Below are 24,131 nucleotides of genomic sequence, written 5' to 3'. Positions count from 1 at the left end.
ATACTGGTAACAACTGCTATTTGTAAGGTAAAAATACAAAAAACGTATTATTTGAATTATTTAAAATTATTTTAATGTTTATAGACCCCAGGTTAATTCATCTGGACAGAAATGCTTATCCTGGTATTGGGGTCAAAGCTGAACATTTGCTTGAGCAGCAGGTTCTTGGTCTTGTCTGCGGATGCTAATCTGCCGGTGTAATCTATTATCTGCCTAATGGCTCGTCCGACCCCCTGGGGTCTGGGTAAGATGCGGTCAGAGCAGATTTTAAGGAACATTTTGAGGGAATTAGGGGGTTAATTGAAAATTGTTTTTAAAAAAGAGAGGTGTGGATTTTATTTTTTATGATATTTTTTGTTATAAAACCTGGTGTGGTTTTAGATATGATCCCACTCTGTCACACCCAGCTTGCAATTTCTAACAAATCAAATGTGTGCGGTCTCAGCCGACCTGCGAGTCTGACACAGTTATGTTCACTCTGCAGAAACCAACTGCTCCAGTTATTTATATTTATTTATTTAGAAGCAGTTTGACTAATCTACTGCAGATTTAGGCTGTGCACAGCGTGTGACCTAGTGTGCATCACACATTATACTGAGGCTTGCTGTTAGTGGGATGGGTTTGTATCGACTGCTGAGATTTGTAGAGTTGTCACGATACCAGAGAGCTTGAACATGTGACGGCATGAGCACCAGTGCACTTATGCTTATACATGCAGATTAGTCCAATTAAAGCAGTGTCAAGAAAAAACAAACAATGTGTAAAGTGATGAGACAAAACAAACTACTGGAGATACTGTAGGATTTGGTGTCAAGGCAAAAAGCAAACGTGACTACCTGCCAATATTTCTACATTTAATATGCGCGCATTTGTCTGTTTATTTTATTGCTGTTGTGTTTTTCATTAAAAATAATAATGAACCACAAACTAAGATTTTTGTTTTAAAATATGGGGAAAATCCAACAATCATATCTAGGTTTATTTGTGTTACAACATCTGAAAATATGAATCCCTAAACAACATGCATTAAAAATATATATTGTTGCCATGAAAAAAAAAAAAAAAAGTTCCCACAACTTATTAGCTCATTCATTTTTAAAGAAACCTGCGGCCATGAATTAAGAATTAGTTGCTTTGCTTTATTAAACGATGGCCATGTTGTACTAATTCATTAAAAACCAATTAAGAACTGAATTAAGTTATAAGAACTAATTCTTAATTTCTGGCACAGGTAAATTATGTTATGTGCAACTCTGTGCATCACATGTCATTTTTAATAATAAATCTTCTAATGTTCAACTTAATAAAAACACAACAATAAAGTAGTACAGTGGTAATCTTGTTTAAGAATAACCAAGAATCCACCACTTTCAAGCATTCATTTATTCAAAGACAGAGAAAGATGTAAAGATCGAACACTAAAGATAAACACAAGTGCTACAGATCCTGAGTGTCACTGACAAACACTGTAAACGTGTGGTGTAATCAGTAACACTGCGGCTTAGTTTATTACTCAGTGGGAAGATTTCCTCGCTATAAGCATTTGGGTCAAAACTGAAGTATAATTTGGACTTTTGAAGTGTGCACGATGGAAATAGCAAGAATAACCCAAGCAAGATATTTTCATTCTATTGTCAATTGAGGTATAACTTACTTTAAATTATTTTTTTAACATTGCATTCTGGAAATTCCCCTTTTCTTTCATTCAGGCTAGGGCTTGCATGATTGGAGACAGCTGCTGGTGAAGGACGCCGTGTGGGCAGATGATGAGCGTTCTGAACTCAGTCCAGCTGAGCACATGCCATCGCTGGTGGGTGAGAGGAAACGAGAGTGACCTCGCTGCTCGTCCAAACCCAGTCTATTGATATAGATTGGCCTGCAGGGAGTCACAGGAGAAAATGGGATTGGTGTTGACCAACGAACCCGTCGATACGGTCACGCACGCCACCAGATAATCAACTCTTCCTCATCACTGTTGAGTCTTTCATGGCTTCTCTTCTGCTCTTCCTCAACACGACTCTTTGTAAATGTAGGCGTCTCGTCAGTTTCCATGGTTGGGAAGAGTCTATAAGCTCTGTGTGTGTGGAGGGGCAGATTAAAATTCCTGCGCTGACCCCTCTCCCCGCCGCGAGGGTCAGTCCATTCACACTGGACACTGGGAACCGGGTCAACCAGGACAGCTGCGCAGCAACAAACCAACACGGCCCACTCGCTTAATGCTGGAGGAATTTCCTTATATTCCAATGCCAAAGTGCAAATGCTTTGACATACGTGTAGGGATTCAATACACTTTGACAAAAAAAAAAAAAATTAGTTGGTGCTTGATCTTTTGAAAGATACGAGAGCAGAGCCATTATGAGTAATGCAGATCATCTGCTCCGAATTTTATTAGTTGATGAATCCATCAAACTCCAGATCAAAACACAATGTCTAACGAGATGGATTTGAATCCCATCTGTGTTCATTGTCTGGGAGAGGATATGGTTGAGTGGAAGCCAGCAATGTGTGACCCACTTCATGCCAAATGAAATAAACTGTCAGTGTGACCTTTCTATAACATCAAGTCTGCTGCATATCACCACCAATGGGATGAACACATTGGCTGAATTGGAGCACACACATCAGATATTGAGTAGGGCTGTGTGAAAGTGATCTCAATATCTTTTGTGATTTTTTATTTTTTATAATAATTAATATCTTGTTTTTGTGCTTGTACCTTCGCTGGTTAAGGCCCATCATGGATAACTAAATATGAAACTAAAACTGCCAATAGATGATGGCAAGTCCATTAATGAGTGATTATTGAGTGATTCATTGAATTATTCCTCAAACAATTAATTTAAAAAAATGGCTGATTCATTTAGAAATGAAGCAAGCGACTGACTTTGGAGTAATTAAATTATTTATTTATTAATTTATTAATTATTAAGGTATGTGTGATTTTTTCTTATGGAAAAAAATAAATCTCTAAATTATGTAAAATTATGGAAATTAACAACAGAGCCTGAACAATTACAATTTACCTTTCATTTATTCTGTCATGGATAATTAAATGGGTGATGGCAAGTCCCTTAATGAGGGTGATTCACTGAATCATTCATCAAACGACTCATTCAAAACGACCGATTCATCTTCGACTCAAATGATTCATTCAGAAACGGATTAATTTAGGAATGGAACATCTCTGTGTTTCTCTGAGATGCACAAATGTTTTTCTCCGGCTTTGATTGGATCTCTTTTTGATGGCAATCAAAATCAAAATGTAACTCCCTCAATATTAACTTCATATTGTTTGGATGGTTGTAAAAGTAAATATAACATTCATGATCACACTCGTGCTGATATTCAGGAAAACAGCATTGTGTGCTTGTGTGGTATTACTTGACTGTCAATGTCAGCATTTGGCTGCAAGGGAAACCCAATATGCCAGTGCACATGCATGCATTACCACAATAACTCTGTGTGTGTGTGTGTGTGTGTGTGTGTGGTGTGTATGCATGCATTACCACAATAACTCTGTGTGTGTGTGTGTGTGTGGATGCTGAACGTTGCTGGAATAGCGAGTGCTTACTGAGACATGCTCAGTTTCGCTTTGGAGGGTTTATAGGTGGATTAGTGCTCTTTGGTTTTCACTCGCTCTTGTTTTCTCTCCGTGTACTCGTCTCTTATTTCAGTGTCCTGCTCATTTACCTCCGCTGATCCTCAGGTCTGCGGTCTGAACTCAGGCTCTGTGTACTTTCTTAATTGGATAGGATGGGATTTCATCTCAATATTTAACAGCCTGACGTGATCCTGGCCATTGATTACGGCGTAAGGCAAGACACAGTTTATACTCACAAGCTTGCAAAGTCACTAAAGCACAGACAGAATGAGATTCTAACAGACTCGATAACCAATGACTGATGACATCACCTGCTGAGAAACATCATGTATGAATCTGTGCAAGATATTTGAGAGCTACGTTTTCATTCATTTCATTGATATTGACAAATTAAATGTTAATGACAGATACGGCTGGTACTGACAAGATTTCAAGATTTGATTTGTATCAATACTGACTCATTTCAAAATATTTCAGGTACATTGCATATTTTTCTTATGGAGAAAAAAAAAAACTCAAAATGATGCAAATACACAAAAATAACATCAAAGCGTAAACAATTACAATTTAATTTCCATTTATTTTTAGATCAACACTCAAATGAAAACTGAGTTGTATACAAAGTTTTATATTGCACACAGTTTTTATATCAAATTTGTAATATGATTGTTTCTGCTCCAGTTTGTTGTTGAAATATAATCTTGAAGACGACGATTCAGTTCACATGGTGTTTGAACTGAGGCAAATACAGCAATCTGTCATGCCACATTAAATTCATTGTTTGAATTTCAAGATAAAACTGACAATTTGAAAGTGGAGACTTTGTTTCCTATCAAAACTAAAACACAAGTTTATTATGATTATTTGATGTGAGACACTATGAATATTGTTTAGTCAGGTTGGGAAGATTAAGTAAACAACTGGACAGAAAAAAACAAATCTAATTGGGGGATTGAAACTTTTGAAATCTGGCAACCATCACCATGAATGTTGCTGGTTACCAATGCAAGATAACGCAAATGCCAAATTACAATGAAGTGTATTCAGTATTAACAACCAGCCGGCAATTATCGCAGATGATGATGATTAAAATATGATTCATCGTGCAGCCCAATCTGACCAGAGCCAACACTGAACTCAAATAATGACTCTATTGTCTTTCAGATCTCCATAAGGTGAGTTTCTATAAACAGAAAAATATCAGAATCATTTAACTCTGTGAAGCCGCATCTACACAATCTGTTTTATATAAAAAAGTGCTATAGAAATAAAAGGGCTCTGAAAGGAGCACTGGCTAAAAAGATCAACCTTTAGATTTTTGAAAATTACCTTTCATGCAGTGTGTAACACAGCTCTAAGTGAACGAAAACATCCTGCAAAGTTTTAAATCTGAAAGTGCACCGTGTATAAAGTTATTGTCTCTTAAAAAAAAAAAAAAAAAAGAGTCGACTCTGAATCATTGAAACGAGTCGTTTTTAAAAACGAATCCCAAGCTGTTTCATGTTGACGTCAACATGAGACATTAGCATACTGCATGCACACTTGTTGGTCTTTTCGCTTTGGTCTGAATGAAAATGCAGGTTTGGAAAAATTAATTGTTGAGCTAATCATCTGGGAGTCGTTGAGCAAGTAAGGTAAAAAATAAATCCATATTATAAGACAATGAAAGTGTTTTTGACCTTGCATGCATGTCATCCTGTTGCTGGGGACTCCCAAAACCAATATATGAACCTTTCATAACCCATAACAGGGTAACTTCAAGAACCGATGTTGATTAGTTACTCACTATTCCAGAACGAGCACCATCTCGCTGGCCGTCTCGTAGACCTGGTGGAGATTGACGACTCGTGGACAGGCCGCTGCCAGCTCCAGCACACTGATCTCCTGAAGGATCTCCGTTCTGCAGTCCTGGCCCTTCCTCCTCTTCCTCATGTACTTCGCTGCGTATGTTTTCCCTGAGCTCTTCTCCACACACTTCCTCACCACAGCAAACTTACCTCTGATGGGGAGAGAAAACCAGAGGAAGAATGTTTGTTAGCAGTTAGAATATTTCACATCGACCTCATATCGCGATTACAATAACATTCACGTGGATCATGATGATAAAAAGCTCTGGACAGTTTTACTCGATATAGATTAATGTAAGCTGATCACACAGCAGGAATCAATATATGAGGACATGAACTTCATCTCCAGAGCTGCTCTGAGTCACTTCAGCAGCTTTACACAGTTTAAATAAAATTAAGAAATGAAAATAAATCACATCGCGTCTGCACTATAAACGAGTTACACAGGAGTTGATTTAGGAATGTTTATAAATTTTAAATAAAATTAAGAAATGAAAATAAATCACATCGCTTAATTCTTGCCAGTGTTTAAAGCATTCAGCGCTCGTGCAGCACACACACATAATGGCGCGTTCACATTACTCTGTTTGCAGTGGGTATGTGGTGAGTATTTTTTTCCGCACTCATGTTAACGGATTAAAGCGTTCACTGCACACAGTTACGGTCCATCAGTGCGTTCAGGAGCAGTCTGTTGCAGTGCAGAGATCGTTTCCGCTGCACGCAGTGAATTAAAGTAACAGCGCATTGTTTGCGGTAAATATGAACATGGATTGACATGGAAATGTAGTAATTACACCATAAATGCTTATAATTAAAGTCTACTGTGTTTCACAGTCAACACATAGGCTATGGCTTTTTGGTTAGGTTTAAAGGAAAAGAGCACTTTTAGATAAACAAGGCAATAAAAGATGGCACTCGTGGAGGTAAGAAAACAAAGTTCTTCATGAACTGCAGGATTGCTTGTAATCAAGATTTAAATGCAAAAGAAAAGGCAGTAGAGCTGAATGTTTCTGTAAATGGTAAGTTTTAATTTAGAATGTTTGTGATAATGTAAGAAAAGTAGTTGAAATGTTTTGCCACTTGCTGAAACAACTTAATATATCAATCTAGAAGTAAATGCAAAACTAAAAAGCATTGAATAATGTTTCTTATTCTTATCGCGTTTAAATACATCTATGAAAGATTGTATTACTGTACGGTGTAAAAAAAGAATCACAATGGTGAAAAAGCATTTTAAGTAACAATGTTTGGATTTTAAATCAAAATAATGGATAAATGTTGTGTTTGTGGTAAACAGCCATGGATGAGGAGCAGACTCCTGTGTGAAAGCAGCTTCTGCACCACACATGCACTACATACGCACTGCAAACGGAGTATGTGTGAACCGCACATACAGCTCATGAAAACAGGCTTGTGCTGTGTGTAAGCTATTGTGCATCAGCTGCACAATTGTCAAAACAAAAATACAATGCATGATCAAACATTTAGGTGAAATAAATATATATACACATGTTTGAAAAATGTAAAAAAAATGCCCCCCCTCCACCCCAAATTAAAAAGAGTCACCTAAGAGGTGAATTAATTTTCAAAAATGAAATTCAGGCCCTGAATACATGTCTAAGAATCTTGATTGGATCATCACTATAAATAATTCTACATGATAAAAAGAAGGCTTTAAAAAGACCAGTATCGGAGCACCCCTACTTTTAACTGTTCTGCACTGAAAAACTGTGAACAGTGAGACCAGAATGGCAAAAACATTACTATTATTATCATCCTCCAATGTACTGCAAGATCAGCAGGACATCTTGAGCATAAACCACAGTGAAAGCAAGGAGGATCTGCTAAAGCATCTGTGTTGCTCATTTTAACATGTGCTCTGTTGGAAAACACGAACCCATGCAGGAATATGGAAACTGCTTTCTGCATTCCTTGTGCAACGTGCCGTCACATTCAGTCTGAAGCTTGGCAAATGATGAATGCAATGGACAGATGAGGAAAATTACTCTTGTTTTAATTGGGTTGTATCCTTAAACCCAGACCTGTAAAGTAAACCATAATGGCTGGGCTGACCAGCTCATGTGAGAGTCACGGGTTCAGAAAAGGACATTTTCCTTATTTCCATCCCCATTCTGTCCAGATCTCCTCAGATTTACTACACACAGCTGGGAATGCCTTCCTCATTCCTTCAAAAAATGTGGAGATTAATGGGTAAGTGGGAGAATATTGTCCTTGTTCTGAGCTGGCCCAATAAAAACTGGCTGTAAAGTTAAGCATTTCTGTAATGGGTTTCTTCACGGCAGGAAGATTTTAATTTGGTCATCTGATATGCAAACAAACCCCATCAATGGAAAAGACAAGATGTTATAAGATGATATTTTTTGTGATGGTCGTTTTGTAGAAGTAGGGTTGTTGATAAATTATGATTGATCTATTGAGTTTCATTTATGGAATTTTTTTGTATTAATGGTTATTGAAGAATATTTCAGCTGTTTTTTTTTTTTTTGTCCATAAGAGTCAGTGGGGTCCAAAAGTTTCAGGCTTCAAAGAGGACAAAGGTAGCTTAATTTTTGTTTTTGTTTGTTTTAGAAAGTCTCTTCTGCTCACCAAGGCTGCATTTATTTGATAAAAAAAATGCAAGACAAACAGCAAAATTGTGAAATATTATTACAATGTAATTTTTTTGTACATGAATATCTATTAAAATACCAGTTATTTCTGTGATGTGCAGCTGTATTTTCAGCATCATTACTCCAGTCTTCAGTGTCACATGATCTTCAGAAATCATTCTAATATGATGATTTGCTGCTCAAGAAACATTTCTGATTATTATCAATGTTGAACACAGTTGTGCTGCACAATATTTTTGTGGAAACCATGACATTTTATTTTTCAGGATTCACAGATTAATAGAACGTTCAAAAGAACAGCATTTGTTTGAAAAAAAAAAAGTAACATTATTAATGACTTAACTTTATCAATTTAATGCATCCTTGCTGAACAAAAGCAACAAGATAAAAGGATGGACGGATAGACGGACGGATGAACGGGAGGATGAACGGATGAGCTGACGGACGGATGGATGTATGGATGGATGGACGGATGGATGGATGTACGGATGGATGGACGGATGAACAGATAGATGGATGGATGGATGGATGGATGGATGGATGGATGGACGGACAGACAGATGTATGGATGGACGGATGGATGAACAGATGGATGGACGGATGAACAGATAGATGGATGGACGGATGGAATGGATGGATGGATGGACGGACAGACAGATGTATGGAGGATGGGTGGATGGATGGGTTGACGGACAGACAGATGTATGGATGGACGGATGAATGGATGGATGGAAGTACGGACAGATGGATGGATGTACGGATGGATGAACGGATGGATGGACGGATGAACAGATAGATGGAAGTACGGACAGATGGATGGATGGATGACGAACGGATGGAACCAGATAGATGGATGGACGGATGGATGAATGGATGGATGGATGCATGGATGGATAAGCGGACGGACGAATGGACGGATGGATGAACGGATGGATGGACGGATGGATGAACAGATGGATGTATGAATGGATGGATGGATGAACGAATGGATGGATGGGCGGACGGACGGACGGATGGATGGACAGATGGATGAACAGATGGATGGATGAACGAAGGGATGAACGGATGGATGAATGGATGGATGACCGGATGGATGAACGGACGGACGGACGAACAGATGGAAGGATCTTACTGACCTCAAAATTCTGAATGTCAGTGTATATGCATGTCAAAATCCAATATGGTGACAATAATGTCAATGATGTTATTCATATATCACCAAATTGGATTTTGGCATACAATATCATGCAAGAGGTGATTTGGTGTATTGTGCATCCCTAGAATATAAGTTAACTGTCTAACTAATAGATAGATGACAAGCAATGAAAAACTAAAAAAAACCTTGCAGCTAGAGTAGTGTAAATGCTCAAACAAAGCATGCAGCTACACATGACAGTAAGAGGTTGTTGGTGATTGAGCTGCATGACTCGGAAGCCAGCGTTCATAAAATCCCAACGGCCTCGTAATCTCTCTGACTGAGACTGATTCAGAAACACTAAAGCACCTTCCGCTCCTTTGAAAACCTAATAGGCTTTCACTGCCCTTGACTGCGTGGCTTTGGCATACCTTCATTTCCACGGTCTTGCGTTAATCTGGTCCTGCTTCTCAGGATACGAATGCCACGAGGGAATGTGATAAAGAAACTCTAATCTCCTCACATAATACCTGCCACTCCTGAGTCCGGTCGTCCAGACAAAGCAGCTCCAGAGAGTCCATCGTTCCCAGCGTAGGGGAAAGTTACTTTTAAAAATAATGCATTGCAATATTGTGTTACTTATTGCGTTACTTTTTATGGAAAGTAATGCGTTACAGTACTTTTGCTTACTTTTGCTACAGTACTAATTTTTCTCATCTGGGCTAGGCTTCATTTTTTGCCAAATTTAAAAGCCCTTTCATTCCCTCATGCTTAAGGAAATGCATCACAAGAGCTGTCAGTCAATACAAGGGGAAACAAAGTAACTTGCATTACTTATTTGAAAAAGTAACTCAAGATATTTTCTTATTTATATGATACTTTACTAGTTACTTGACAAAAATAATCCGATTATGTAACTCACGTTACTTGTAATGCGTTACCCCCTACACTGGCGTTTACTCGCTGACTGGTCTCGATTATATCACAAGCGCTTGAATTATGAAGTGTTTAGACACGTGCCAAAAAATCTGATCTGTGTCAGATGTAAGCAAAAAAAAAAAGAAAAATATTTTTTGTGCCGGTGTAAATGCAGCCTAAATGTGTTGAATATTGTACATAAGATTTGTGAAATGTTGAACTGTTTGGCAAGTGTTTGTCACGTTCTGACAAATAAATGAATAAATAAAATAAAAAATAAAAATAAAAAAGTATTAAAGTTTAAAACCACAATCTGGCTAAACAGTTCACTCAGGAGAACTCAGTCTTTAAACTTGAAAGAAATAAAGTTGTGACATTTATTGTGATAATTATCAATATCTTCTGATATGAAAAATTTTACCATGATAATTTTTTGTCCATAATCGCCCTGTCTATAACTAATCGTGACAACATTTTGCAATGTGAGCAGATGATTTATAAATGAAATTTGACCAACGAACAATTTCCAGGTCACACTCTGCATGATGTGGCGCAGATGTTTTGTCAAATAAGACTTCTATTATTGTATGGAATGCAGAAAGTGCCGTGTGGTTAACCCAAGTCGAGGGCCTGCTGGAAGGACAGACTATGATTTGGATTTGGTGACTTTGGTGTCTTTAAAATCGAGTTACAGTCTCTCTCCGCAACCATGTCAGCACATTTCCAGAGCCTCTGGCTCACAGACAACACCCGAGCGCAGTGGCTTTCATGTGTGCAGGTCTAGGGTTGATGGCAGGGTCACGGTTTGTGTGAAAAAGAGGCCATATCAAGAGCAGATGTTCTGTCTGTTCGAGTACGCCGCTTATATGGTCAGCTTTCAGCCGAGTTAGAAAGTTATTCAGAATTTCTGAGACTGTGAACACTGGTTGTCGTTTGTCAGAATAGAGGGTTTTAAATGCATTTATGGACACTGAGTTCAAGTCAAAGAATATAAATGATGCTGTTGTATCAGAAGATGCATTCTATTTATGAGTGCACTAGATGTCATTCGTATGCTTGTCGTTTTAGTGTTACTTTATCACTATTGAGCCACTCAAAATTACCACAAGAGAGAGTAAGTCAGTGAGAGAGACATAGTTAGTGAGATTTTTTTTATGTCTGAAAATATAACTTTTTTTATATTAAAAACAAACAAGCAAGCCTAGGCCAGATGAGAAAAGCAACATAAAAGTAGCGCAATGCATTACTTTCCATAAAATGTAACTAAGCAACACAATTAGTTACTTTTTAGGGAGTAATACAATATTGAGTAAGTAACTTTCCCCATCACTGATTTTAGGCATTTATTTAAATCACAACAATGTTTTGGGGGCCTGCCAATGCAAACATTCGAAAACAGGTTTTAAAGTGCAAGTTTTTTGAAAGCAATATCGTTATTGTCTCCATGTAAACACCAAAAATGCAAATCTGTGAAAATGGTGACATCATGCGCATGAGTATTATGTGTCCATGTAGTGTTTTGTGTGTGTGTGTGTGTGTGTGTGTGTGTGTGTGTGTGAGAGAGAGAGAGAGAGAGAGAGAGAGAGAGAGACACACATCGCCAACTACTGGCCTGGCATGCATAAAACAGTGTTTTAAGTCATTTTCAAGGAGTCAGTGTCATGTAAACGTACCCTAAGAGGGCAGAAGATACAGAGACACAGCCCAAAGCCATCTGTACTCATTACATGACTATCCAGCATTAATAGGTTTAGTTCATATGAACAATATTTGAACACTCTAGCAGCAAAGACTTAGGATCAATAAACAGCTAGTTAATCTTAATTTGACTTTGAACTTGGAAATTTGGTATAATCTATGGAGGAAGCGCACTACATGGGCGATTTGAGGTAAATACCTTAATCCTCTTGAGTCTCTGAGCTTCTGTCTGCTAGAAGGTGACATCACGGATTCAGAATGAAAGTAAATCAACAATACTTCCTCTAATGTACGATCAAGAGGCCTGCACACAGTAGACAATGACATAACTGGGGGGCACCAAGTTACACATCCATCCACTGCACAATATTTCAAATTAAATCAATATTGCGATACGATATAAATAGATGCACTGCATGTTTGAGAGTGAAGTGCAGCACTGTTGCATGCGTGCATCTCATCCAGTGTTTCAGTGACTCGGAGCAGCTTTGGTTATTTACTGTGAATCGAGTCGCTCTGTGACACTGAAGCAAAGGATCATGATGAACATGTAACATTTCCCACCAAAACAAAAGCCACAAATATTTACTAATTCTACAGTTATACAAGACAACTTTTATTATTTACTTTTTACTTTATCATTTTTCTTGATTTTTCCACTTCATAACTATTCTATTTTATATATGTATATATTTATTATTCTGTTTTTTTTATTTTATTTTATGTAATAATAAAATCACAATTCATTATATTATTTAGTCGTACTGAATAGGTCAAACAGTAGGAATGTTGCAAATGAAAATTCAATTAGAAAAGGAGTTATTATTATTATTATTTATTTATTTATTTAATTTGAAGTTTATTTGGTTCACTTTATTGTTACTGAAAGAGGTTTGAGCTGGTTCTTATAAATAGTATATGAACACCCACATTTTCAACCCTAAAAGGACATTTCACACTCCTTATTTATTTTTTTATTTTTTTAATTATTGTCAGATTCACTCCCCAATCAAAAAGCATAAATGCAATAAATATTGCAGAAAAACAAAATATTGAAATGTCAGGTTTTTTTTTTTTTTTCAGTACCGTTCAGCCCTAGTCTCTGCATTATGTTTATATTTCCACAGTTTGATCTCAGCAGCACTCTGTCACATCTCCGGTGGTTTCTGTCACTCATGTTGTCTCAATCTGGCATCTCTCATTGAAAATGAATGATTTCTGGACTCTTTGTGTCTTCAGATCCCTGTCAGTGGGAACATCGCTGCAGGCTGCTTCTCATCACGAGTGACAGTTTTAGAGAGCACAGTAAGTTTGGGATGGACTACGCTGTGTAGGACATCACAGCTCCGTTACTGATGTCAGCCATTAAAGGCGGCGGCGAAAAAGGCTTAAAACTATTTTTCCCCTGTGTACATTCTGCCACGCCACACTTCACTTAACGAATGTGTCATATGAGGCCAGCAGCACTTTATTTTCTACCAAGTGAGCAAGTGTGTCCTTTAGTCAAACATCAGCTCTTGCTCAGAGCTTCTCGGGGGAAAGTGCAGCTTTTCTGTGCTTCACTAATCAGCAGCAGGCATCGAGAGAGAGCGCAGGTAATTAGCCTCTGACAGGAGCAAACGCTCTTAAAGGCAGGGAATTAAAACTACATACAACCAAGAAGTCCCATCAACGCACGCACATTCACAGAAGAGAGAAAAAGGCTGCTGGAGTGAAAGCGGAGCCCTGTTTGTTCTGTGTCTGTGACATGGAGGAATAATGAACTCTGAGATGTGACCCCGGCACGGAGCGGAGCGAGGCTCCACAGATACACCGCAGGAATAGAGCATTACCTCATCTGAGAGCCTTTACACTGTTTTTTCTTTAGACCTGACTGAGGCAAGTATGCAGAAAACAGATCTGGTTTTATGACGTCTTTGACAAACAAACCCTGTTACCCCACTTTGAGCCCAAGTCTCAGATTTCTAGGATCGAAAACGCAGGAGTAGTTTAAACGACAGGCGTAACCATCACAAAAGTTACACGTTTTAAAAATGAAAATGCATTAGTATAAATGTAGGGCTTCAATACCAAACTTGGCTTTCACATGACATCGCCGTCACCCTACTGTCACCCGCTCTGTTTCCATGGTGCACAGCAGATGCTGCCACTGGGCTTTCAGCCCCAGACGACTTGAATGGCACCACAGTGATGTCATGGTATCCCACTCGGCTGTCAGAGCCGGGATTCTCTGGGAAAGAGAGCGGAAAAGACTGGGCTTTAAAAAAAAAAATTTGTTGGAAATTAAAAGGGGAAAAAATATATATATATATCACTGTGCAGATATTTTTATATAGAGCAGCGGAGCTCACCCAGAAATGAAAGATTTATGAAAGGAGGGTGAGAAATTCCCAGCTGATGACATGCTGTTTAAGACAACAGTGAGACTGTGGTGTCATCCGCTTTTACACTGCAAACACATCCCTCTCAAATGCATGAGCTTAATTAAAAAATAACAAGGATTCACAGAGCTCCGTACCAAAGCATTGCAAACAGTGCAAACATTCAGAGCAATTTTCATTTTTAAACAAATTGTGGCTTTAAAAGTATTTTTAAATACTCGCAGCACGATATTGAAAAAAACAAAAAGAAAAAAAGCCTGATATTTTGATATTTTGTTTGTCTGCGATATATATAAAAAAAATCACCAGATGACTCGAATCAATAATTGGGGTGATTTTGTAGGTGAGTAAATCAGCATAGAAAATAAAGAAATCACAAGCATAGATAAATATAATAGAATAAAGATACAAATTAAATAAACAGTGCTTTGTATTTTTCAAGTCTAACAGTATTCAGGTAAAGAGATTTATTGAATAATCAAATAAAATATAACACTGCACAGTCTTCACTGTATAAATTTGGTATCAGTGTCTCAGCAATGGATGCTCTGCAGTGAATGGGTGCCGTCAGAATGAGAGTCCAAACAGTTGATAAAAACATCACAATAATCCACAAGTAATCCACAGCACTCCAGTCCATCAGTTAACATCTGGAGAAGACAAACCATACAGACCCATCAAGACATTTTAACTCCAAATGTTGCTTCTGGCTAAAATATGAGTCCATAATCCAACATAACACTTTCTCCAGTGGAAAAGTTGTCCATTGTGAATTCAAGACAAAAATACATATTAGAGTGGGAGAAAAATATGTTGTTATTATGGACTCTTATTTTGGCCAGAAGTGATGGTTAAAATGCCTTGGTGGATATGTTTTTTTCATTCTGACGGCACCCATTCACTTTTGTTTGGACTCCACTGACGGCACCCATTCAAGTGATGGATCCAATGAGCACAGTGATGGAAATCTGACACATTTCTCCAAAACAAACTCATCATCTGTACATCTTGGATGACCTGAGGGTGAATAAATGTTCAGCAAATTTTCATTTTTGGGTGAAATATTCTTTTAAATCATTATTGAAAAACACAGTGACATGCATTTTATGCAGTTTATATAATTTGGGGTTTTAAATTACGTCTTTTCTTTTTAACACCACCAGAAATGTAAATGGCACGCTGCCATTAGCAGATCTGTGACACGCCATTTAAAAACTTGGCACTTACATGCAAGAAGATAAAATGCCGCACAAATGTGTGGAAAATTACACTTCTCATTTTACATGGCACTCTTCCCATCAAATATCTCAGGCCTAATCTTCAGCGTGCAGAACGTGTTCCCACACACGCAGGGCGCAGACGTGCTGATCTAAAGTGTTTGGCCGGTTTCCACACACAATGGTAGAGTACTGGTTCTGATCCGCTGGGTGTTCCCAAAGCACAGTGGCAGAGGAATGCAGTATAGCAGCCCTTCAATTATCCACATCTGAACACACAGCACTGCTCCGATTTCACCTCACACACTCAGACACAGCTGAAGCTTTAAAGCAATAGTTTATCAAAAAATTACAATATTTTTAAAAGTGTCCTATAGGGCTGTGCGATTAATCGAAATCGTAATAAAATCACGATTTGAGCGTGCACGATTTCTAAATCGCTTTATAGCACGATTTTCCGCGGCCCCGACCTCCCGCAGTATGCTATCTGATCCAATCAGAATGCAGCGCACCTAAGTGGAGCGCGAGAACAGAACAGACTGGGCATATGCCTAACTCCAGGTTCACACACTCTGTCTGTAATGCATATTTTTTCCGAGCCCATGTTAACAGATCAGCACTGCACGCAGAAAAAGATGTGAACAGAACAGGTTAGAAATCGAAAGGTGCAAAAAGAATGAATATCTAGCGCATGAGCATAGAGAGAGAGTTGTGAGTGAGTGAGCGAGAGGAGACACAATTTAAGTGCGCACACTCTCTCCGGACGAGAGCAGCGTGTTTCTGAGCACGCGTGTCTGGTTTTGTGACAAAGCAAAGGAAATCTGTGTGCGAGCGGAGAGATTCGCGCTCGGTCATTATTTTAATGTGCTTTCGCGTTACAATAATGCGCTCTTGCTGCCGCTTCTGTGACCAATGAGCTCTATGACCAATGCATGGCAAAAAAAAAAAAGCCCTGGACACGGGTTTTATTTTATTTTATTTTTTTTGCCATATGTCTAGACATTTTGTTTGACATCTTTACTTAGTGATTATTTTGACTTATGTCTGAGACATGTTACAACTTTTTGACAAAGCTCTCATTGGTTTTCTTTTGGAAATATGTTTAAAATTTATACTGAATGCATTTATGACTGTTCAGCATGTCTGTGTGTGTCAAAATCGTGATTAAAATTGAAAATCGCAAAATTGATAAAAAAAAAAAAAAAAAAAACCGCGATAGTTTTTTTTTGTCCATATCGCACAGCCCTAGTGTCCTCACACTCAGATCATCCAGTTGAGTTTCTTCATCAGGTTTGTAGAAATGTAGCACTGCATCAGTGTCTCAGCAATGGATGCTCTGCAGTGAATGGGTGCCGTCAGAATGAGAGTCCAAACAGCTGATAAAACATCACAATAATCCACAAGTAATCCACAGCACTCCAGTCCATCAGTTAACATCTGGAGAAGACAAAAAATGAAACAAATCCAGTCTGAAATATGAGTTCATAATCCATAATAACACTTCCTGCAGTGAAAAAGTGCATCTGCTGTTGTCTCTCACATCAAAATCCAGACACATATTTGTTTAGAGCTGTTTAAACACTGCTTGATCTGTGCAGATTTCTCTCCTGATTCACACCAGAACACTTTTTCACTGGAGGAAGTGTTATTACGGATTATGAACTCATATTTCAGACTGGATTTGTTTCATCTTTTGTCTTCTCACCCATTCAAGCAAGTGAGCAACTGATGGAATGACACATTTCTCCAAATCTGTTCCATTGAAGAAGTATTGTCTTATAATAATAGTCCAAAAGAACTCCACACCTCACTATTATAAATAATATAATAAGAATATATATATATATATATATTAATGTACATACAATCATCCTATATGTATGTACAATAATTTGCAAAAACATTCCCTGGACTGATTTTTTTAACCATCTGTACACACACCTGGTCCTTATTTTCAAATCAATCCTTTTTATGTTGTACAATACAGAAATACTGACTACTTTGAATAATCATTTGCATGATGCACAACATTATAATGTAAACAATGGAAAAAGGCAAAGGATATGGACATCAAATGTAAAGATAAAGCACAATAAAATCTCAACCAAGATATTGGGCATCCTTAACACATTTGATCCGAATCAAAATTTTGATCCTACAAATAATGAAGCATGCGCACAACACATTAATAATCATTAGAAATCTCTGCCTTTACTGATCCTGATTTGTTCCTCACCTTTTATGAATGATGCCGGATCCATTTAGTACTTCACAAGTTCAACATTTATCACTCTTAAAAACCGTTAGTATAAACCTATCAGTCTAAACCTGTTAGTCTAGAATCTGCACAACATCAAGCAAGCTACTTAATAAATACTCTATATGCTTTGCATCAAAAACAAATTGATGTTTGCATCATCCATCCAGTTTCAGCAGTGCTTGGGTCTAAATGATCATTTCTTCAGTGCAACTTGTAACACAACTCACATACTTATAGTCTTGACTCAGGTACAAGCAGCTGTCCTCGTGTATGATTTGGGCTAACATGACTATAAATGCCAATATCTAGGCTAAAGTTATTCTCAGAGTGAAAATCAGAATCATAACCCTTTGGCAGCCACTGAAATCACTCGCTGGAGAATAAAAATGGCTCGTCTCCACAAGCACAGCCATCAAAATAAAACCAGCAGGAGCAGCCGATCACTGAACCATACAGGTTCTCATCTGGGAAACGGGCTGAGAGACGCTGGACATGAACTACTGATTTATCTTTTCTCTTGTTTCACTGTGCTCAGATGAAACAGCTTGGCCTAAACGGCGGTGGCAGACATCCAGACAGTTGCAGTTTCGTTTTCTTGGTGTAATTATGGATGATAAGTTATCATGGAAACCTCACATAGCACACATTAAAAGAAAAATCTGCCAAAACATTTTTGTTTTAAACAAAGTGAAGGAGGTATTAAATAAGGAAACATGAAAATACTTTATAGTTCACTCATCGTACCATATTTTATTTATTGCATAGAAGTCTGGGGAACACATATCAGATAAATATCAAACCTTTATCTATTCTACAGAAGAGAGCCATAAGAATATTCATAAAGTTAACTATCAGAGAAACATACAAGTAAATTATTTGCGAAAATCCAGAATATTAAAGTTAGAAGATTTGGTTAAGTTTCAAACATTAATTAGTAAGAATTGGTTTAAAGCAAGACATAAAATGTTACCAGAGAAAATACAAGACCTTTATCAGTTAGAAAAAGAGTTCAGTAGGAGAAGGTATAATTTTAAACATCAATTTGCACGTACAACAATAAAACAAATGTGCCCTTCAGTTATGGGAGTAAAAGTGTGGAAACTCCGTTGCATGATAATCTTAAAAGTGTAGTAATATTGGTCAGTTTAAGTATAAGTATAAACAGAGTATATTCAGTAAGTATTAATCTGGTGAGGTCTATGTTGTTTTTGGTTTTTGCTTGGTTTTGTTTTGCTCTCTATATATTGGCTTTAGTAATATTGGTCAGTATGTATGTATTGGATACTGTTGTTTTGTTGTTTGGGCATTGCCTGAATTATTATACTGCATGAATGATGATTTTTAAACCAACATTGTTTTTTTGTCAGTTGTAAACTTTGGTTGTATGCTGCTTAAGAAAGGTTATTTTTGCTTTTGGAATAGGGACAGATATTATAAGATTTTATCTTCTGTCTGATCCCTTTGCACATGGGAATTTAAAATTATCTTAAATTATCAAAAGAAGAAAATGAAATGTTTTGTGTTTTACCATGGAGCAATAAAATAAAATGAATGAATGAATGAATGAAAAAAACCTCTGCCCATTAATCCTGATGTGTTTTGCAAACGGACAGATCAGATTGCCTGCTGATATTACATGTTCGAGAGTTTGTCTTGTGACTATTATAAGCAGATTATAATGATTTAAATTGTTTTTAATTGGCGTTCAACTCGAGTTCAAACTTCTGTCCAGCATGCAAAAGCTAAATGTCCCCATCCATCTCAATCAGCACTTTGTTGATACTGGAGAAATTAATGAAAGTGAATTTTCTGCTAGTTTTGCATATGGCATGGAATACTACACAAGCCCAAATCTTTTTGTGCGTGCACTGCATATCCTCCTCAGTACAAACAAGAGAAAACGCAGTGAAGTCAGAGCAGTGTTTATACAGTGCTGAAGTCTTACAGCGACTTGGCAAAGGAACACCCGCCAACAATACAGTGCCCTGTATGACTTACTCACTGATTTAAAAACCACCGAGCCCTGGCATCAATGCAGTGTGCCATCAAACGGCTCTGTTTTCCAATCATGTGATCCAGCTATAATGCACCACATGCAAAAGTTTATTGGGTGTTTCATTAAAGGTGCAGATGAATGTATCCGAAAGCCATCTAAAAAAAGACAAAGCAATGCCAAATCACATTTTAAAGCACGTAAAAACACTAATGCATGACTTAAAATACACGACTGTATGCAATGTAAGCAATAGATGCATGCAATATCCAAAACGATTTGGGAAAAAGCAAAGTCTGTTCATGCAGAACAGATGGACATCAGGTTGATATGCAAGTCAATTACAATATATTTATTTTCATTAACAACTGAATCAGTGTGCATTGCAAGTAAAGGGTTCTCATATGCAATTGCATGACTTTTCACACACTCGTTTCCAAAAGGAATACAAGATACATCAGTATCTGAAAGCCATCTAAATGACAAAGCAATGCCGAATCACACTTTGAAGCAGTGTAGATGTTAAAAGACTTTAAATACTGTACACATATTGAACTGTATGCAGTGCAAGCAATAAATACATGCACTAAGAATGCAGATCCATATAAGAACACACAGGGACTCTAGAATGTAAACATTTTCAATGCACGTAGTACACACATCCAGACTATAATACAAGTAGGATTTAGCATGCTAAACATTTACTGAGCATGCATTCGTGGCCTGACTTCAAAATGAGTATTTTTAAATTCAAACAAGAGGTTCAGAGCGCATGCATCAGATAAATGTAACAGAAAACAAACCACGTGGCACGACTGACACGAGCACAGGTAGACAGGTAAAGGTGCGCCTCACCTGCCCAGCGCTTTGCCGGGGATGACGTCATAGCGCTCGGTGAACGGCTCGCTCCTGATGTCGGTCCGGATCTCGCGCAGCACACCGGATTCACACCGAATTAGGCTTCTGGGCTCGGTCGTTCGTGGACATTCAGGAATCATAACGGCTGCTATAAACGTTAATTCGTTTTATTTGTGTACCGATACCCGTTTTTACCTGTAAGCCCAGTCCGACAGGTGACCCGACGCAGTGAAACGAACACTATCACGCTACCAGTTCCTCTCGCTGAATTTTCACCTAACGTTAACAACACAGAAACGTGTCTAAAAAGTTAACTGTTAATACTTTCATCCTCGAATAAAACTCCTCCTAAGTAAACAAAAACGCGTGAGTTTGTGTCTGCAGCCGTCCTCCACTCGTCTGCTCTCATCCACACCGAGTCAACGAAAGCCAAGCTGTTCTTCAGGCTTCAGTTGCCAGGGCAACGGGCGTGATTGACAGCGCTTTCCACCAATTACGATCAAGCACTCGCCGGTGGGCGGGAGGAGGTGGACCCTCTACAGTGACGTTTGTCCAATAAGAGGTGAACAATTAATTAATTAAATAATTATGTTACAGATATATATATATATAAAAGGCTGATGTAGAGTTTTATTTTTGAAGCATAGTAATGTTTACGACAACTTTTTTGTTGAATGACTTTTGTTTACTATAACTGTTTCATTTAGGTAATTTTTATTTAATGTAAACATTCACCTTTTTTGAAGCATAGTAAAAAAAAAAAAAAAAACAAAAAAAAAAAAATATTCGTATATATTTTTTTCAATGATAATTACTACCTATATATTGTTACATCAAAATATAGGCATCTTTTCATGATTACATCAAAATATACGTTCCATTTTTTCAATGAGAGACTACCTTGTATATTTAATATACCTTGGAATATTTAAATATTTTTATGTTTAGCAAAACATTTAGTGTTGTATTTGTGTGATTATTGTGCTTCTAGTGTTGGGGATGTGTGTGGATTTGTGTGTAATTGTATATGAATCAACATAATAAACACAACCCACTAGAAAGTGATTGTTTATTGACATTTATGTACAAGCATTTGGGCAAATTTGTGTTCGTAATTATATTTACATGAGTATTTTCATTAACAACTTCATCAGTTTGTATTGCAAGTAAAGGGTTTTCATATGCAATATTTTTTTTTCCACATTATTTTGAACTCATAAAAAAAAGAATATAAAATACAAAACTGCCAACAAATAAAAATGATAAAAAATGATTAACAACTGAACAGTGTACAGCAAATGGTCAGATAGTCATTTCACAAGTTCTGTCAGTGATAAATAAAACCAGTTTGAGTTTAATACACAGATTCAGTGTTAATGGAAAGCTCAGAGTCATCGGAAATATCTTTATTCCCTGGGGAATAATCAATGCAAACATAACGCAACGATTATCATCATCATAAGAGCCTGCGTGCATTAAACGGTGGAATGGCTAAACATCAGTGAAGAACCATCCAGGAACTAAAACTCTTTTGATGGTGAGAGGCGTTTAACCAATAAAAAATAACTAATACAGAAAATCTGATTTTGTCATCTGTGGTTATAAACAGTGATTGTATTAATATTAGGAGACAAAGCCTGATTGCATTTAACGTTTTACAGTTATGAGTGACAAAATGGGATGTGCATCAAATTAAACAAATCATTAAAAAATATATATATTTTAATTAATAAAGATATACCTGCAATATACAAGGTGGATGTGGGGTCTGAAATTTGTCAACAAAATATATTATAGTCTACCAAGTAGGGTGATCGTTTGTCCTTTTTACCCCCCTTGACCTCTAAATTGCCTAAAATTTTTGTTTTTAGGGTGATCGTTTGTCCTTTTTACCCCCCTTGACCTCTAAATTGCCTAAAATTTTTGTTTTTTTTTTTTCTATTGTTTCCATCCTTGTTTGTTTGCGTGAAGGCAATGTATAGATCAACCAATTGTGGCGTGCGAGAAGGCGGGTCAAAAGCAATGTATATACACGTACATATAATATACGAGGACTGTAGAGAGACTGCCAATAGGAGAATGGTGTTTAAATGATGTTTATATCTGAGCCATTAAAAAGCTTTGGCTTCCAGAAGCATTGTTTAAATGGTTTGGTTACGCAATGAAGTCACTCACTTCACTATCAAGTGAGCTTCCATGTGTGCATGAGCACATATTAGTGACAATCTTGAGTTTAAGCGTTTCTGCTCCACAAACAGAATCAGTTTTAATGACACTATCAACAGTATTTGAGCCATGTGATTAAATCAGAGAAAACAGTGCTGTCATTTGGAGTTCAGCCGATGAAATGAGCAATTTGATATTGTAGGTCTTTTGAATGAAATTGAAATGATAATGTAACATTATTACATTGTAATTCAGTTACTAAGTCAAATCCATATTATTAAGTGTTTTCAGGGTCAATAGGTTTGTATGTATTTAATTTTTTAATGTTTTTGAAAGAAGTCTCTTCTGCTCATCAAGCCTGCATTTATTTGATCAAAAATACAGAAAAAACAGTAATATTGTGAAATATTATTACAACTTTTGTTTTTGAATTTCTATTTGAATATACTTTTAAAAATAATAATTTATTCCTGTGATGCAAAGCTGAATTTTCAGCATCAATTTACTCCAGCCTTTCCAGCCTTCAGTGTCACATGTCACAGTGTCACATGTTAGAATCATTCTAATATTCTGATTTATTATGAGTGTTGGAAACAGTTCGGCTGTGTCCTAATATATTTGATGAATAAAAGGTTAAAAAGAACTGCATTTTTATTCAAAATAAAAAACATTTCTAATAATATAGATTCTAATAATATATTTTCTTTACTATCACTTTTTATCAATTTAACACACCCTTGCTGAATAAAAGTATTGATTTTATTTTATTTTTTAAAAAGAAAGAAAAAAAAATTACTGACCCCAAATTACTGACCAGTAGTGTATATTGTTATTACAAAATATTTATATTTTAAAAACATAGCTTTCTTTTTTTTATTTTTATTTTTTTTTAATCAAAGTATCCTAAAAAAGTATCACATGTTTCTGAAAAAATATTAAGCAGCAGAACTGTTTCCAACTTTGATAATGAATCATCATATTAGAATGATTTCTAAAGGATCATGTGATAATGATCCTAAAAATTCAGCTTTGCATCACAGAAATAAATTATAATTTAAAGTATAATAAATTTAAAAACTATTATTTTAAGTTGTAATAATATATCACAATATTAAATTTTTTTTCTGTATTTTTGATCAAATAAATGCAGGCTTGATGAGTAGAAGAAACGTCTTTCAAAAACATTAAAAATAGTAATGTTTCCAAAACTTTTGGTCTGTACTGTATATATATATATATATATATATACACTCTCACAAAGTACTAAAATATGTGTGTGTGTGTGTGTGTGTGTGTGTGTGTGTGTTATTGTGTTTTAGTGCAGAAGCATGCTATTTAATTTAGCTATTTTTATTTCAAGTTTTTTTATATCTAAAAAGTCTCTTGTGGACTGAGTTAATGAAAATGCTTTTGCAGTAATTAAAAAA

At 36.7% G+C, this 24,131-nt stretch overlaps 1 protein-coding gene across 1 annotated transcript in view; it reads right to left on the bottom strand.

The window, feature by feature from the left end:
• LOC109109179 (serine/threonine-protein kinase 17A) overlaps nt 1-20,969 on the bottom strand; it is a 33,961-nt gene extending 12,992 nt beyond the window's left edge. Inside the window, exons 1-2 of the mRNA XM_042751988.1 lie at nt 20,536-20,969; nt 5,388-5,600 (exon numbers count right to left, since the gene is read on the bottom strand). Of these exons, the coding sequence (XP_042607922.1) occupies nt 5,388-5,600; nt 20,536-20,678 (356 nt within the window). The 5' untranslated portion in view covers nt 20,679-20,969. The remainder of the gene's footprint in view (nt 1-5,387; nt 5,601-20,535) is intronic.
• Between the last annotated feature and the right edge of the window lie 3,162 nt (nt 20,970-24,131).

The sequence above is a fragment of the Cyprinus carpio genome, chromosome B24 (assembly GCF_018340385.1).
Source record: "Cyprinus carpio isolate SPL01 chromosome B24, ASM1834038v1, whole genome shotgun sequence".
In the NCBI taxonomy this organism is placed as follows: Eukaryota; Metazoa; Chordata; class Actinopteri; order Cypriniformes; family Cyprinidae; genus Cyprinus; species Cyprinus carpio.
Note: the sequence above shows the minus strand (reverse complement) of the source record. Positions and strands in the feature narration are given on the sequence as shown.